This window comes from Gymnogyps californianus, chromosome 1 (assembly GCF_018139145.2).
Source record: "Gymnogyps californianus isolate 813 chromosome 1, ASM1813914v2, whole genome shotgun sequence".
In the NCBI taxonomy this organism is placed as follows: domain Eukaryota; kingdom Metazoa; phylum Chordata; class Aves; order Accipitriformes; family Cathartidae; genus Gymnogyps; species Gymnogyps californianus.
Window position 1 is genome coordinate 28,234,313 of NC_059471.1, and position 12,267 is coordinate 28,246,579.

At 44.7% G+C, this 12,267-nt stretch overlaps 1 protein-coding gene across 1 annotated transcript; it reads right to left on the reverse strand.

The window, feature by feature from the left end:
- Positions 1-995: 995 nt before the first annotated feature.
- STOML3 (stomatin like 3) lies at positions 996-10,917 on the reverse strand. Its single transcript, XM_050912829.1, has 7 exons — positions 10,866-10,917; positions 7,621-7,724; positions 6,701-6,773; positions 5,387-5,469; positions 3,531-3,734; positions 1,491-1,625; positions 996-1,342 (listed from the first exon to the last, which is right to left on the reverse strand). Exons 1-7 carry the CDS (start codon positions 10,915-10,917, stop codon positions 1,142-1,144), a joined length of 852 nt encoding a protein of 283 aa, XP_050768786.1. The 3' UTR covers positions 996-1,141.
- Between the last annotated feature and the right edge of the window lie 1,350 nt (positions 10,918-12,267).

Consider the following 12,267-nt stretch of genomic DNA (forward strand, 5'->3'; position numbering starts at 1 on the left):
TTACACTGCAGTAAAAATAAGAAGGGCCTGTATCAATGATATGATAATTAGTAGGTCCATGCTGATCTGGTTAATTTGGAGTCAAATGACCCTACTGGATAGGAGGGGTAGCAGTGAGTCTTGTGTGGAGAAGACACTACATGGCGGCAGCACCTACCAGAACAGCTACTCCACAAGAGCCTTCAGATTCATAGCAGACAGCCCATCACTGTGTGCCAGCAATGTGAACTGCCCAGCTCTTTTTGAAGGCTGTAAACTCGGGTATAATGACAGCTCAACTCAGATATCAGCCATGTGCCCCGCTCAGCTGCCAGGCATTGCATGGGTGGAGGGTGGGGAAGGCTCATTTTATGAAAGCCTGCATCACTGCTACATGACATCTGCATGGGAGGATAAGAAACCTCCTGAAAGTGAAAGACAGACACTTAAATTAACATAGGACAATTTGTTTTCCTCGAGGTTTGCCCCAGCTTTCAGATTTAGGAAATGTGACTGTAAAGCATGGGCATATATTCTCTTCCTTTTATTACTGAGCTTATAGAAATGTCAGTGATATGGCAAAATCCAGCTCAGGTCAGTAAAGTGAGTACTAATTTTTACTCATATAAGATAAAGAATAGGCTGTTCCACTGACATACCAGTTATCCAGTAATTCTGCTAATAGTTATGAAAGAATACCTCTAAGGTTAGGAGCCAAATCCTTCTTTCCACTCCACAGGACTTGAGTTAAATACCAGCATCTGACCCTTTTGCTGTGTGGAGTATATCAAGAACTCAGAGGTTCTTGCTTAGCAGACAATTCACCAAATAATTGCTACACTCAAGACTCTGTAAAATGTGGTGAAAGCATCACTAAAATTTCATATTAGGTCTAACATGCATTTTACATATTTTATTGCATATTACATATTTTCTTCCATTTCACTTGGAGATGAGTCTAAGCTGAAACTGCTTAGTGCCTGAACTTTGCAAATGCAGTCTTCTAATGTGGGAGCTATGTGTGGTTATTAAACTATTTTTACTCTTATTTTTGGTACAGAGGACCCAAGCATGCTTCTATTTTAATTCTGGTAATGTGGAACCCCTTGCTTCCTGGGAAACCCTTTAAACCTCTGCCCAAGGAGCTAGCATAGAACAGTCTCTATCCCCCTCTATTTTTCTGCCCCAAACTCTCAATCATATTTATAGGGAGAGGGAAGACAATGGTGGAATTATTCTCTGCTGCCAAGGTTGTTAACGTTTGCAGGTAGCGCAGCTGAAGACCTGCTGGAGACTCGGCCAGCACCATGGAGGCCTGCTTGAGGGCTTTAGAAGCATTCATTTCTCCCTCTGCTGCCACAACCTGCAAAGTAAGAGAAATGGAAATGGCACTGTGATGCTGCCCATAGTGGGGAAAATCCACCTTTACAATGAGGAGAAAACAAAGAGGCACTTGGATGCCTGGGACAAGGATATGGGAGCTTGGGGGTAGACATTGCTGTGGGTCTCACCTTAGCTCTTGCCTCTCGAGCAGCCTCTGCTTCGGCTGCCATTGCCCTCTGCATGGCCGTGGGAATCCTGACATCTTTGATCTCCACTTGGGCCACTTTGATTCCCCACTGCTCCGTGGCACTGGCGAGGATAGCCTGAGGGACAAACACACAACCCCCCATGAAGAGCACAGTGATGGCAGAGAGAAAACCACGCAAAGGAAAGGCAGCATGCAAACCTGCACAACAGAAAGACGGAGCCCTCCAGGGGCACCAACATCCAACATGGTGTCCATACAGCGGGTACCGCAACCTTATCAAACTCTTGCTGATCAACACCGGCGTCTCCTGCGTGGCTTCTCTACCGCCTCCTAAATTATGATCCCCATCCTTTCTTTAGGTGGGCACTTACCAAACTTCTCCCTTTTACAAAGTAATACTACAGCAACTTCCTAAAACAGCACAACGCTGTAAAAGCACATAAAAGCACGCTATGGGTGAAAGACACAGCACAGCCCTGCAGCACTGGCATGCTCTTCTGTGCTCAGGCTCCTGGGCGCTACTGCAACCCACGTCACCACCGTGACCCTGGCTCTGCCCGCGGCCGCTCTCCTGGCTGGAGAGGGGTACAATCTCTCTTCGATTTGACTATGCCTTCTCTGACTGAAAAGAGTAAATCAGGTGTTGGATTTCTTCTCTGCTCCCTCCTTGGCTGCCAAATGAAAAAAACAAAACAGATGGCATTTTAAAGCATAAAACAACTCGGTTCTGTACTCTTCATTGTTATGACAGGAGATACAAGCTTTGCCTTGATTAAACCTCAGTCAAGGGTCTGCTCAAGATAGAACTTCCCACAAGCAGCAGACTTCTTTTTCACCACTTGCAGCAGCCTCTGAGCAAAGACTAAATTGATTTATTCAAGTCACTGGATAATTTCAGAATCTTCATTGCTTTTTAATAGGAAATAACTCTTCTACAAGAACCTGGGGAAATACCTTTGGAACAACTCTTTCTGACTCTAAGCAATGAGATGTATAATTGAAAAAAACATAAAGGAAAATTTTGTTATCATTGTTTGTGTTGGGTTTGTGTGGCGGGGTTTTGGTAGTGGGGGAGGGGCTACAGGGGTGGCTCCTGTGAGAAGCTGCCAGAAGCTTCCCCAGCTCTAAGTCGGACCTACCTCTGGCCAAGGCTGAGCCCATCAGCGATGGTGGTAGCGCCTCTGTGATAGCATGTTTAAGAAGGGGAAAAAGACTGCGTAAAAAAAACCTGCAGCGGAGAGAGGAGTGGGATGTGAGAGAAACAACCATGCAGCCACCGAGGTCAGTGAAGAAGGAGAGGGAGGAGGTGCACTGGAGCAGAGATTCCCCTGCAGCCCGTGGAGGACCCCACGGTAGAACAGGTGGCTGGGCCTGGAGAAGGCCGTGACTCCGTGGGAAAGCCCACGCTGGAGCAGTTCATGGAGGACTGCAGCCCGTGGAAAGGACTCGCATTGGAGAAGCTCGTGGAGGGCTGACCCCCATGGTAGGGACCCCACGCTGGAGCAGGGGAAGAGTGTGAGGAGTCCTCCCCCTGAGGAGGAAGGAGCAGCAGAGACAATATGTGGGACGAACTGACCGCAACCCCCATTCCCATTCCCCTGCGCCGCTGCGGGGGTAGGAGGTAGAGGAATTGGGAGCAAAGCTGAGCCCGGGAAGAAGGGAGGGGTGGGGGGAAGGTTTGTTTTTAAGATATGGTTCTATTTCGCATTATCCTACTCCGATTTGATTGGTAACAAACTAAATTGATTTCTTTTTCCCCAAGTCATGTCTGTTTTTTGCCTGTGACCATAACTGGTGAGTGATCCCTCCCTTGTCCTTGTCTTGACTCACGAGCCTTTCGTTATATTTTCTCCTCTCCATCCCACCGGGGAGGAGGAGTGAGTGAGCGGCTGCGTGGTGCTTTGTTGCCAGCTGGGCCTAAACCACGACATTGTTGAAGAAAGAAAGAGAGATTATTTCTGATTTGCTGCTCCCCAGAACACATCTCCATGCTTGTCTGAATTTTCAGAGCCAGATTTACCTGGATACTGTGTGCAATCTCCTCACGACCTGCCAGGAGCTGAGCCAAGCTCTGTGTACCCAGAACCTTTCTCAGGGTTGTCTGTGCCAAGAGGAAGGTAGCTGAGTGGACATCAGTGATGTTAGCAACGGCGCTGACAGGACTGTGGATCCTGTAGTACATCACCCCATCGACTTGGATAGTAAGAGCATCTTTCGTGAGAATCTGCATTCAAGAAATGTACAGAATTAGAGAAGGATCCAATAACACACCCTTTGCCAAGGAAGGGGAATATTTTTTTTTCACCTTAGTGAGGAAAAGGCCCTGATAATTCGAGGAAACTAAGAATTTCTTTTGGTTTCTTTGTCACTCACCTGAGAAATGACTTCAAGGAAGCTATCCAGCATCACCAAAGTTTAAACTGGGGCAAAATGTTGTTCATAGCCTTTGAACAACTGTTTCAACAGTAAGTGAATCTCATAACTTGAGTTAATTTCTTCTGCAATAATAAATGATGGTTATCCTCTTCATTTATTGTAGAAAGGGCCATTAATGATTTTATACATTGCATGCAGTTTGGAAGATCTGTGCTACTTCCCCTAAACGATGTATTTGTAAGAAACACCAGCAAACTAAAACAAAAATGAAAAGCAAAGTGCAAGAAATTGTGAGAAGAAGCTCTGAAAAATATTTAAGTATTCATAGAGGAGTTGTGTCATCTTTTGCCAGACAAGTCCCCTGTGCCTCAGCAGGCAGTTCGCCTCAGTGGAGCACTGATGATGCTCCACTATCTCTTCCCTCCTTAGCATCTTTTGCCTGCAAGTAAATGCTTCACAGAAGCCCTGCCAACCGCTGCAGAAGCCTTGCCAAAAGCTGCTAAGCCTTGTACAGCACAAGGACTGCAACTATCTTCCTTCCAGCCTCCCATTTTGGGGGAGCCATTTTTCATTCCAACACATGCACCCCTGCAACCTGCACTCTGAGAAAAGGCTCTTTGTGATTACGGAAAGATAATGGTCCAAGAAACAGCTCCTGGGGAACACAAAGGGCAATCCTGGGGGCCAAAGGGGTCCTGGGGCCATCTCTTCCCCCTCTGCCCTTCGAGTAAGGAAGGGGACAGCAGTGCCAATTCCATGAACAGAAGCATTGTACTGCAGTGGGGCTGGGTCCGCAAGGAGCCAAAACTTTATCAGGAGGACAGGAATTGCTCAGCAACTGATTCTTCAGATTACATTCTTCGGTCAATGTTTGTCAATAAAATGCCTACAGATACACCCCTCCATTCCTGCTTGGATCTGAGTTTTGTGGATGATTGTCTGCTAATTCCTGTTAATTTAAGGAGATTTGTTACCCATATGTAATTTGCCTTTTCAGAAACATGTAGAGTGTGCGTACCTTCAAGCAGCAACTACAACATCAGTGAAGGCTTTTTTGAATGGTGAGCTGCGTGTCAGATCCAATTTTATTAGGACATTCATTTCTGGATGTCTTACACTAGTCTATTGCTTCATTTCCATGTGTGGAATAACAATACAACTGGGAATTTTTTAGCCTCTTCTCTCTTGTCCTCTCTGTCTCCCATTTGCAGTTCTACCCTCCTCGCCCCCCTCACCCCCCCCCCCGCCCCTTATCTTTTATCTCACAGTTCTGAACATCAGCAAGAGGAGTTTGCTTGACCTGCAATGACGCGTCTGCAAGTTTTCATAAGAAGAAGAAGTTTTGTAAGCAGTTTGGAAGTCAGAAGATACAGCAAATAAGCTAAATTCTATATGGTAGCTCACAGCTGCAAGACTATAAAACGCCTGCATTATTTTTGATCATGCCACAAACCACCTCTATCTTTTATTTGTCTTAGATGGCTGCTAGAGAATAGTTACCTCTTGTGGAGGAATGTTACAGGTAACCGTTCTAAGATCAACCTTGATAAATGTATCTGTACATGGAAGTATGAGGATCATACCTGAAAAATAAAAATAATTAGATTAAACACTTCTGAAAGCTAAGTCTAGAACCAGGTATCCTGTACAAAGCAAACAGATGGAAATATCCACAGGGTGGGGAATGAGCCCACCTTATTACTACAGCTGTCCTTTCTGCTACAGGAGGAGACAACAGTGAGGTTTTGCATTTTCAAATAAAAGAGGGAAATGCAGATATCTGCAAATAATGTGAATTTATTAGAGCTTAATGACCTAGGGCTCTGGACTGGGAATGGGCAGATTGCAGTTCTGGTCTCAAATCTGCCACGAGACTTTTGGCAAAAATTTCTTCCATGCCTTTGTTTAGTTTCCCCTTTTTTAATCCATTTACGGTGCAGTATGTGTGTCCTCAGGAAAGACATCCCCGGGGTCCAGATTCCTGCACGTACATGAGGAACGTTGTCCCAAGATCTGACACATCCTGTGAAGAAGTCCCCACTCTGCCTTCACTGGAGAGGGAGACTTGACAAAACTATTCTTCTAATCTCAGCACCTTGCTTACGTGCCCAGAGCCACGCAGAAGAGCTCTGCACCTGCCCTAGCTGCTCTTTGGACCACATGGCTATTATTCAAGAGGAAGGACAGTACCTGAAAAGGACTTTTTCCTCTTATTTCAGCTTCCAGTTTGCCCAGTTTCATTGCACAGAGGTGGTAACTGCACCAATGCAAATACCTCATGTTGTTGGGTTCGGTTTGTATTTGTGATTTGTAACCTGATCCTAGGTGACTGTAACAAACTGTAGATGCAGAGTGTCCCTGCCCTGACACATTTACCATTTTGAGAGCAGAAGACAGCTAAAGAGCTGGCAGCAACAAGCAGTGTTGGAAGTGAGGTGCAGGGAGAGTGGCCACAGTCACGCAAAAAAGTCTGTGGCAGACCTGAAGACTGCATTTAAACCTCCCTGGTCCCCCGCCAACGTCTTGCAGCATGAGCTCAACCTTCCGTTGTCCAACCTACTCAAGAGCAAAGCCATACCTGGTATCAAGGTCCTCAACCTTCTGTGTTGTGCTGTGACAGGAGGGTGGCTTTATCTTCTCTTCAGAAAAACAAACAGCCTGCAGGTAAAGGAACTGCAGCAGAGAGGACCATCTCATCCCCCCCTATGCTATGAAGAAAGATTTCATGGACCTCTGCAATTCTCTATGTGGTTAGAGCGGATAGTGACAAAATAAAAACAGTGCATCTTAACGAATAAAGCTGCATGCACTCACCTGGTCCCTTTGCTTTCTTAGACAGTACACGTCCCAGCCGAAATACAACAGCACGTTCATATTCTCTGATAACCTAGGAAAATATTTTACATTTAAAATTTTACAACTAATTCTATTCCTGCTCTCTGGTCTGATTTTTTTTAATCTTTGGCATCCTTATTAAATGTGAAAAAAGTACAAATAATATAGGAACTAACAAAGCTGCAAATCACTAGGCATTTTACGTTTTCTTCTCACCTCATGCTCTGCCAGAAAAACTCAGACCCTGGCCCTGCAAACAGGTTATAAAACAGATCAAATATGAAAGAATTGCCACTTGTCTAATGAGGCTACCCACAACTCTCTCAACATCAGTACTACACTCAGAGGAGCTGTAGGCAAAGTATGTCTCAGCTCAGATAATCTCACTAATGACTTTGGTTAGTGTATCAATCAGGACTACTCAAGGCCTGGTGTTCAGGGCAATCACCCTGGTAACTCACCTTTAAAAATCGCTTTAAATTAATCATATTATGCCCATGTCTTGAAGGGGCATTTTGTGGGTTTAGGTTATATAGTCGCTCAATGCAGGGACCCATGTTCCCATGTACTCGTGGTAATCACTATTGCTGGCAGCATCAAATATGAGTTCTTCAGAAAAGTTTGTAGATTTATTCTCCCAGTGTTGTAAAGCAGGGAAGTTTAACTGATGATGGAAGTTGAGATTGGAAGAAATTAAATGAGTAAATTGTGGTGATACAGAAAGTCAGTGGAAGAGCATGGATCTCAGTCCCAGACCACATCTTTGCTACAAGCCCTTATGATTTCCAAAAAGTGAATGTGAAGTGCCTTGTCTTAACAAAATAAATAATAAATCAATAAACATAAGTAACAGCGATGATAATAGCGTTCTTTATGTGCCTCAAATCCCACTAGCTTACCTTGATACATGCCCAGATGGAAATAGGAAAGGTAATAAGCACCAGGAGGAACGAAAGGGAAACTAGGATCCAGCCACAGATACCAATTCCTTCCTGCCTGTCGGCTATAAAAAAAATAAGGAAGAAAAGTAATGAATACATATTTTGAAAAGAGTTATCCGAGGGATGTAGCTCTAGCCCAGTGCAATCATGAGGGACTGCGAAGTCCACAGACACTCACTCCCTCTTCCTCCCTCCCATCACTCACAGAAAGCCATAAAAGGCCTAACCAAACATCCAACCTTATGGCCCTTCTGCCCAAAAGGTTAAAAGGTTCAGGAAGTACATTTTGCAACAGGAAGGAAAGCGGAAAAGTGAAAGGCATTGCCAAAGCTGGGGGCTGGGAAGGAGAAATAAATCATTAGGTGGAGTATCCATGGATATGAATCTCTGTCAGTGCGCCATGGCTGGGGCAAAAGATTTAGTTTGTATGAAACAGGCAATAAGGAAAATGACGGGAACTCCTGCTGTCTTTAGATGAATGTTTTGAGGAATATTGATGGACCAGTTCATCCACTGGACCATAAGCTTCAAAATCAGTGCTTGTCAAAATGCACGCCCATACATTTTGAGCAGTTCTCTCACTGCGTTCAGCTCATCTCATCCCAAAATTTCATTATAATGAAATTTCATTATTTCATTATAATAATGAATAATAATAAAATAATTTCATTATTTTAGTGCCTGAAGGGAAGGCAGCGGTGAGTTGTTGTTCAAGTACTAAAAGTTTGGGAGGCTCTTTGTAAGGAAAAGGTGATCAAGGAGCAGCTACTCTTTGAAGAGAAGAGCAGCTGGAGCTGCTGAGGTCCTCAGACAAGAGGCACAGAAGAGGGTGAGGAGTGAAAGAGGACAGTCCTGCCACCAGGAGAGAGTGCTGCAAGGTCAACTGAATTTTGCTAACTGCAGAAATGCCTTGGATCAGGAGAGTCATGAGAAAAGCAGAAGCAGCAGGGATGCAGGCTGGGCTAGCCTCAAGGGCTGCCCGGCTGCCAGGTTTGGGCCAGAAGAGGATTTTTGCAGGCATGAGCATCAACAGACGGGAAGCTGAATGCCACAGTCTATGTTTCCCAACGCAATGGGAAGAGGCAGGAGGGAGGGACGAAGGCTCAGAGGTCTCCTCAGAGAACCTCGCCATGCTGATGGAAAGATGCAGCGTGTTTTGGATATGCTACTTCAAAGGTATAGGGGAGCAGTGGGAATTGCTGCCATCAAATAAAATTAATATGCAGATAGAAACTGATAAATAGAAAACAATTCATTTTATACATTGTGAGAAAAAAACTTGTCACCACAGTGAAACGGCGTGATGCTACCTGATCTGTAAGGCACAAGCTAACAGACCAGCAGAGCAGGACTGACAGGTTCGTCAGAAAACCCCCAGCAACCCTGGAGGAGGAGCCGCAACGCAGCCCTCCGGCAGCTCCTTCCTCTCGCTGGTACCTCTGTGCAGAGCTGGGCTGCACCTGCTGGCAATGTTAACTGCAAGCCTGGGTGTTACAACCAAGCCCTTTGCTGCTTGCAGTTTTGCCCATCCCACTTCTGAGGTCCCCGCTGCAGATTTAATCCCTCACACTTAAATACGTTTGTGTCCAAGAGGGTCTTTTAATCAGCGGAAAGAGATCAAGGAAACTCATGGAATAGCCATCATTCATAATTCTTAATCCAAAACTTGGGGAAATCAATCATGAAGGGATGTTCTGTTCAGCAGAACTCAACATTTTGCACTCTCTCTCTTTATTTCACCTAAATGATTAGCTTACAGAAAAATGTCTGGTGATCTTTTTCTCCAGTGCCAAACCTGGTTATGAAGAATCTCCTCAAAAGCAATTTTGGATTGCAGCATCATCTGCCATCACCCACCTGAGACCACTGTGAAGATACCTGGTAGGAATGACACAATCCACAGACAGGGGGGAATGGCCAGGAACAAATGCCCGCGCTCTGCAGACTGATATTCGAGCAGCTGAGAAGAGGTAGGGGGTCAAGATATCACTTATCAATCACCACTATGGGCAAAAAACACACATCCAAAACTTGACAAAGTACAGTTGAATCCTTCTTCATGAGAACTGTCCTAGAGATCGTGATGCCAGCTAAAAACGTAGATTCCAATGACAAAAGCAGGATATGAAAGTATGCCTTCTTAATAGCGAATCCAGACCTAGCTCCCCAAAAAACACCACAAATGTTCTCTGATTACCCTGAAGTTTCAAACCATTTAACCACAACACAAATGGAAGACTAGAAAAACACAATAGTGAAGGATAAGGATCAGTCACAACCCAACATATCAGTGACCTGGTTTTGCCATGCCTGTATATGGATTACAATAGTCGTAACCACCAAAAAACCTCACTTGGGTCTACAGTCCAGAGCAAACCAAGAGCTGCAATGCACTGCAAAACGTGAAAACTCAGCAATCAGCAGTTGTGGAAAAGCTCCAGGACACTCGTTAAGATTCACTTAGTTTTTTCTTCATACACTCATCATGGTACATCATGAACAGACTTGATACACAAAATCATGATGTGGGTGTCAAACTTGAAAAGCAAATGAAAAGCTCATGTCCAAGTTGTCTTCTGAAGCATATAAAGAACTGTGGGCAAAAGTCTCCCAAGTCTCCTACAGCAACAAAGAGATGGAGCAGACTCAGTCTCTTGTAACTACTATGTACCCTCCTGCTTTCTACAAGCACCCAAACCAATCCTGCCGAGACTCACACTTGTCCCACCGCACTATCCATACTTATGGCCAGACACAACGGTGAAAACAGCACACATTGCCAGTAACAACTTGGTTTGGCATCCGTTCCCTTGCTTGAAGAGAACACCAGGTGTTCATCACACAAGTCCAAACACATCAAGTGTCCTTTTGGGGCCAAAAATTTCTTCTACCTTCCCTAACTCACTCGTATTTTTCCCTTTCCCTCCCATCCCTATATACAGAAGTGTATCAATAGCTGAATCAGCCATTTTAGTCCCTGAGGTCATTTTGCTGGAAGGCAGGTGCTGACCCGTGCTGGCAGGGCAGTATGAGGCAATTTTCTCTGTCACTCACAGTGGCAGATTCTGAATTTTCATCTCCAGCCCATGTAGGAGACATGATGAATGCCTGGGATCAAATGTACATTTTTGTTTGGTTAGTTTTGCTCCTTTTTATTATTACTGAGAAAAAAACCACACACACACACACAAAGCGAGGCTTACCAATGAGATGCTCCGTGGTGTTTTTCTTGGGTGTCTCTCTCTGGGGATCCATCCCATTCGAGGGAAGCTCTGATCCCCTCACAGACAAGACAGCAGCATACCTTGAAACTGCACAGTGCTCATGCAAAGCGCTGAAGAGAGAAGCAGGGTGAGAGAAGGCGAAATCCCCACTTGTACGAGAGCCCTCTGGGAGTTAGTTACCCTGGCGAGGAGGGGATGTTTACAAAAACAAAGTCTTGTGGATCAGAGTTGCCTCTGATGTAACTCCGCGGTCTTCCGTGGTCGTCTTCTGGCTGGGGATGCACTTGGCCCAGCTGGTTTTACACCCCACAAAATCCAAGCTGGAAATCATTTCTATGAATCAGTAGTATCTGTCACCAGAGACAAAAAAACAAGAACAAGGCAAGACAGAAAGAAGATAAAGAGAAAACAAGTCCTATGAGGAGCGGCTGAGGGAACTGGGGTTGTTCAGTCTGGAGAAAAGGAGGCTCAGGGAAGACCTTATCGCTCTCTGTAACTACCTAAAAGGAGGTTGTAGCGAGATGGGGGTCTCTTCTCCCAAGTAACAAGTGATAGGATGAGAGGAAATGGCCTCAAGTTGTGCCAGGGGAGCTTTAGATTGGATATGAGGAAAAATTTCTTTACTGAAAGGATTATCAAGCATTGGAACAGGCTGCCCAGGGAAGTGGTTGAGTCACCATCCCTGGAGGTATTTAAAAGACGTGTAGACAGCACTTAGGGACATGGTTTAGTGGTGGACTCGGCAGCGTTAGGTTAATGGTCAGACTTGATGATCTTAAAGGTCTTTTCCAACCTAAATGATTCTATGATTCTATAAACCAGAGGGTACAGATTGTACTGCTCCTGTGCTGTACACCTCTTAATATTATGGGGCTCAGCTACTGTTCGGATCTCAGACACTAGCAACATAAATAATCGTCCAGGTGAGGTCCCCATGCTGTGTAGAATAGCTCATCACACACTTCTCGATACTGTCCATCACTATAGGTTGAAACCTATTGTGCTGGATAACCTAAAAACCACAGTAGAAGCATTTCAGCTCCAAAGTCTTAAAATTTTTCCCCAAATAAGAATATTTTTCACAAAACACTTTTTAATATTGACAATCAAACCAAGCATAGCATTTCAGACTAAGCATTTCTGAAGGCTGCAGCAGCAGAGAGCAGCCTTCTCAAAGGACACAAATCTGTTGCTTGTTGAGAAAAAATGAGAGGTGGCTTTTCATATGTAACTTATATGTAATTTATGAGTTTGACATATAGCTGCATTAATTATATGGCTGTTTTCTGTGGGCATCCATCATCTAAAATATCTTTGAAGATCTGGCTCCAGCTTCATTTCACTTAAGTCTACATCCCTGCCAGTAATCACATTGGCCCCA

Bases quoted from the DNA above. Each gene is read 5' to 3' on its own strand.
- STOML3 (XM_050912829.1), bottom strand. From the start codon at position 10,917: ATGGATCCCCAGAGAGAGACACCCAAGAAAAACACCACGGAGCATCTC. The intron at 7,725-10,865 runs GTAAGCCTCGCT...TTTTTTTTATAG, and splicing joins CACCACGGAGCATCTCATTG to CCGACAGGCAGGAAGGAATT. The intron at 6,774-7,620 runs GTAAGCTAGTGG...ATATTTTCCTAG, and splicing joins CCATCTGGGCATGTATCAAG to GTTATCAGAGAATATGAACG.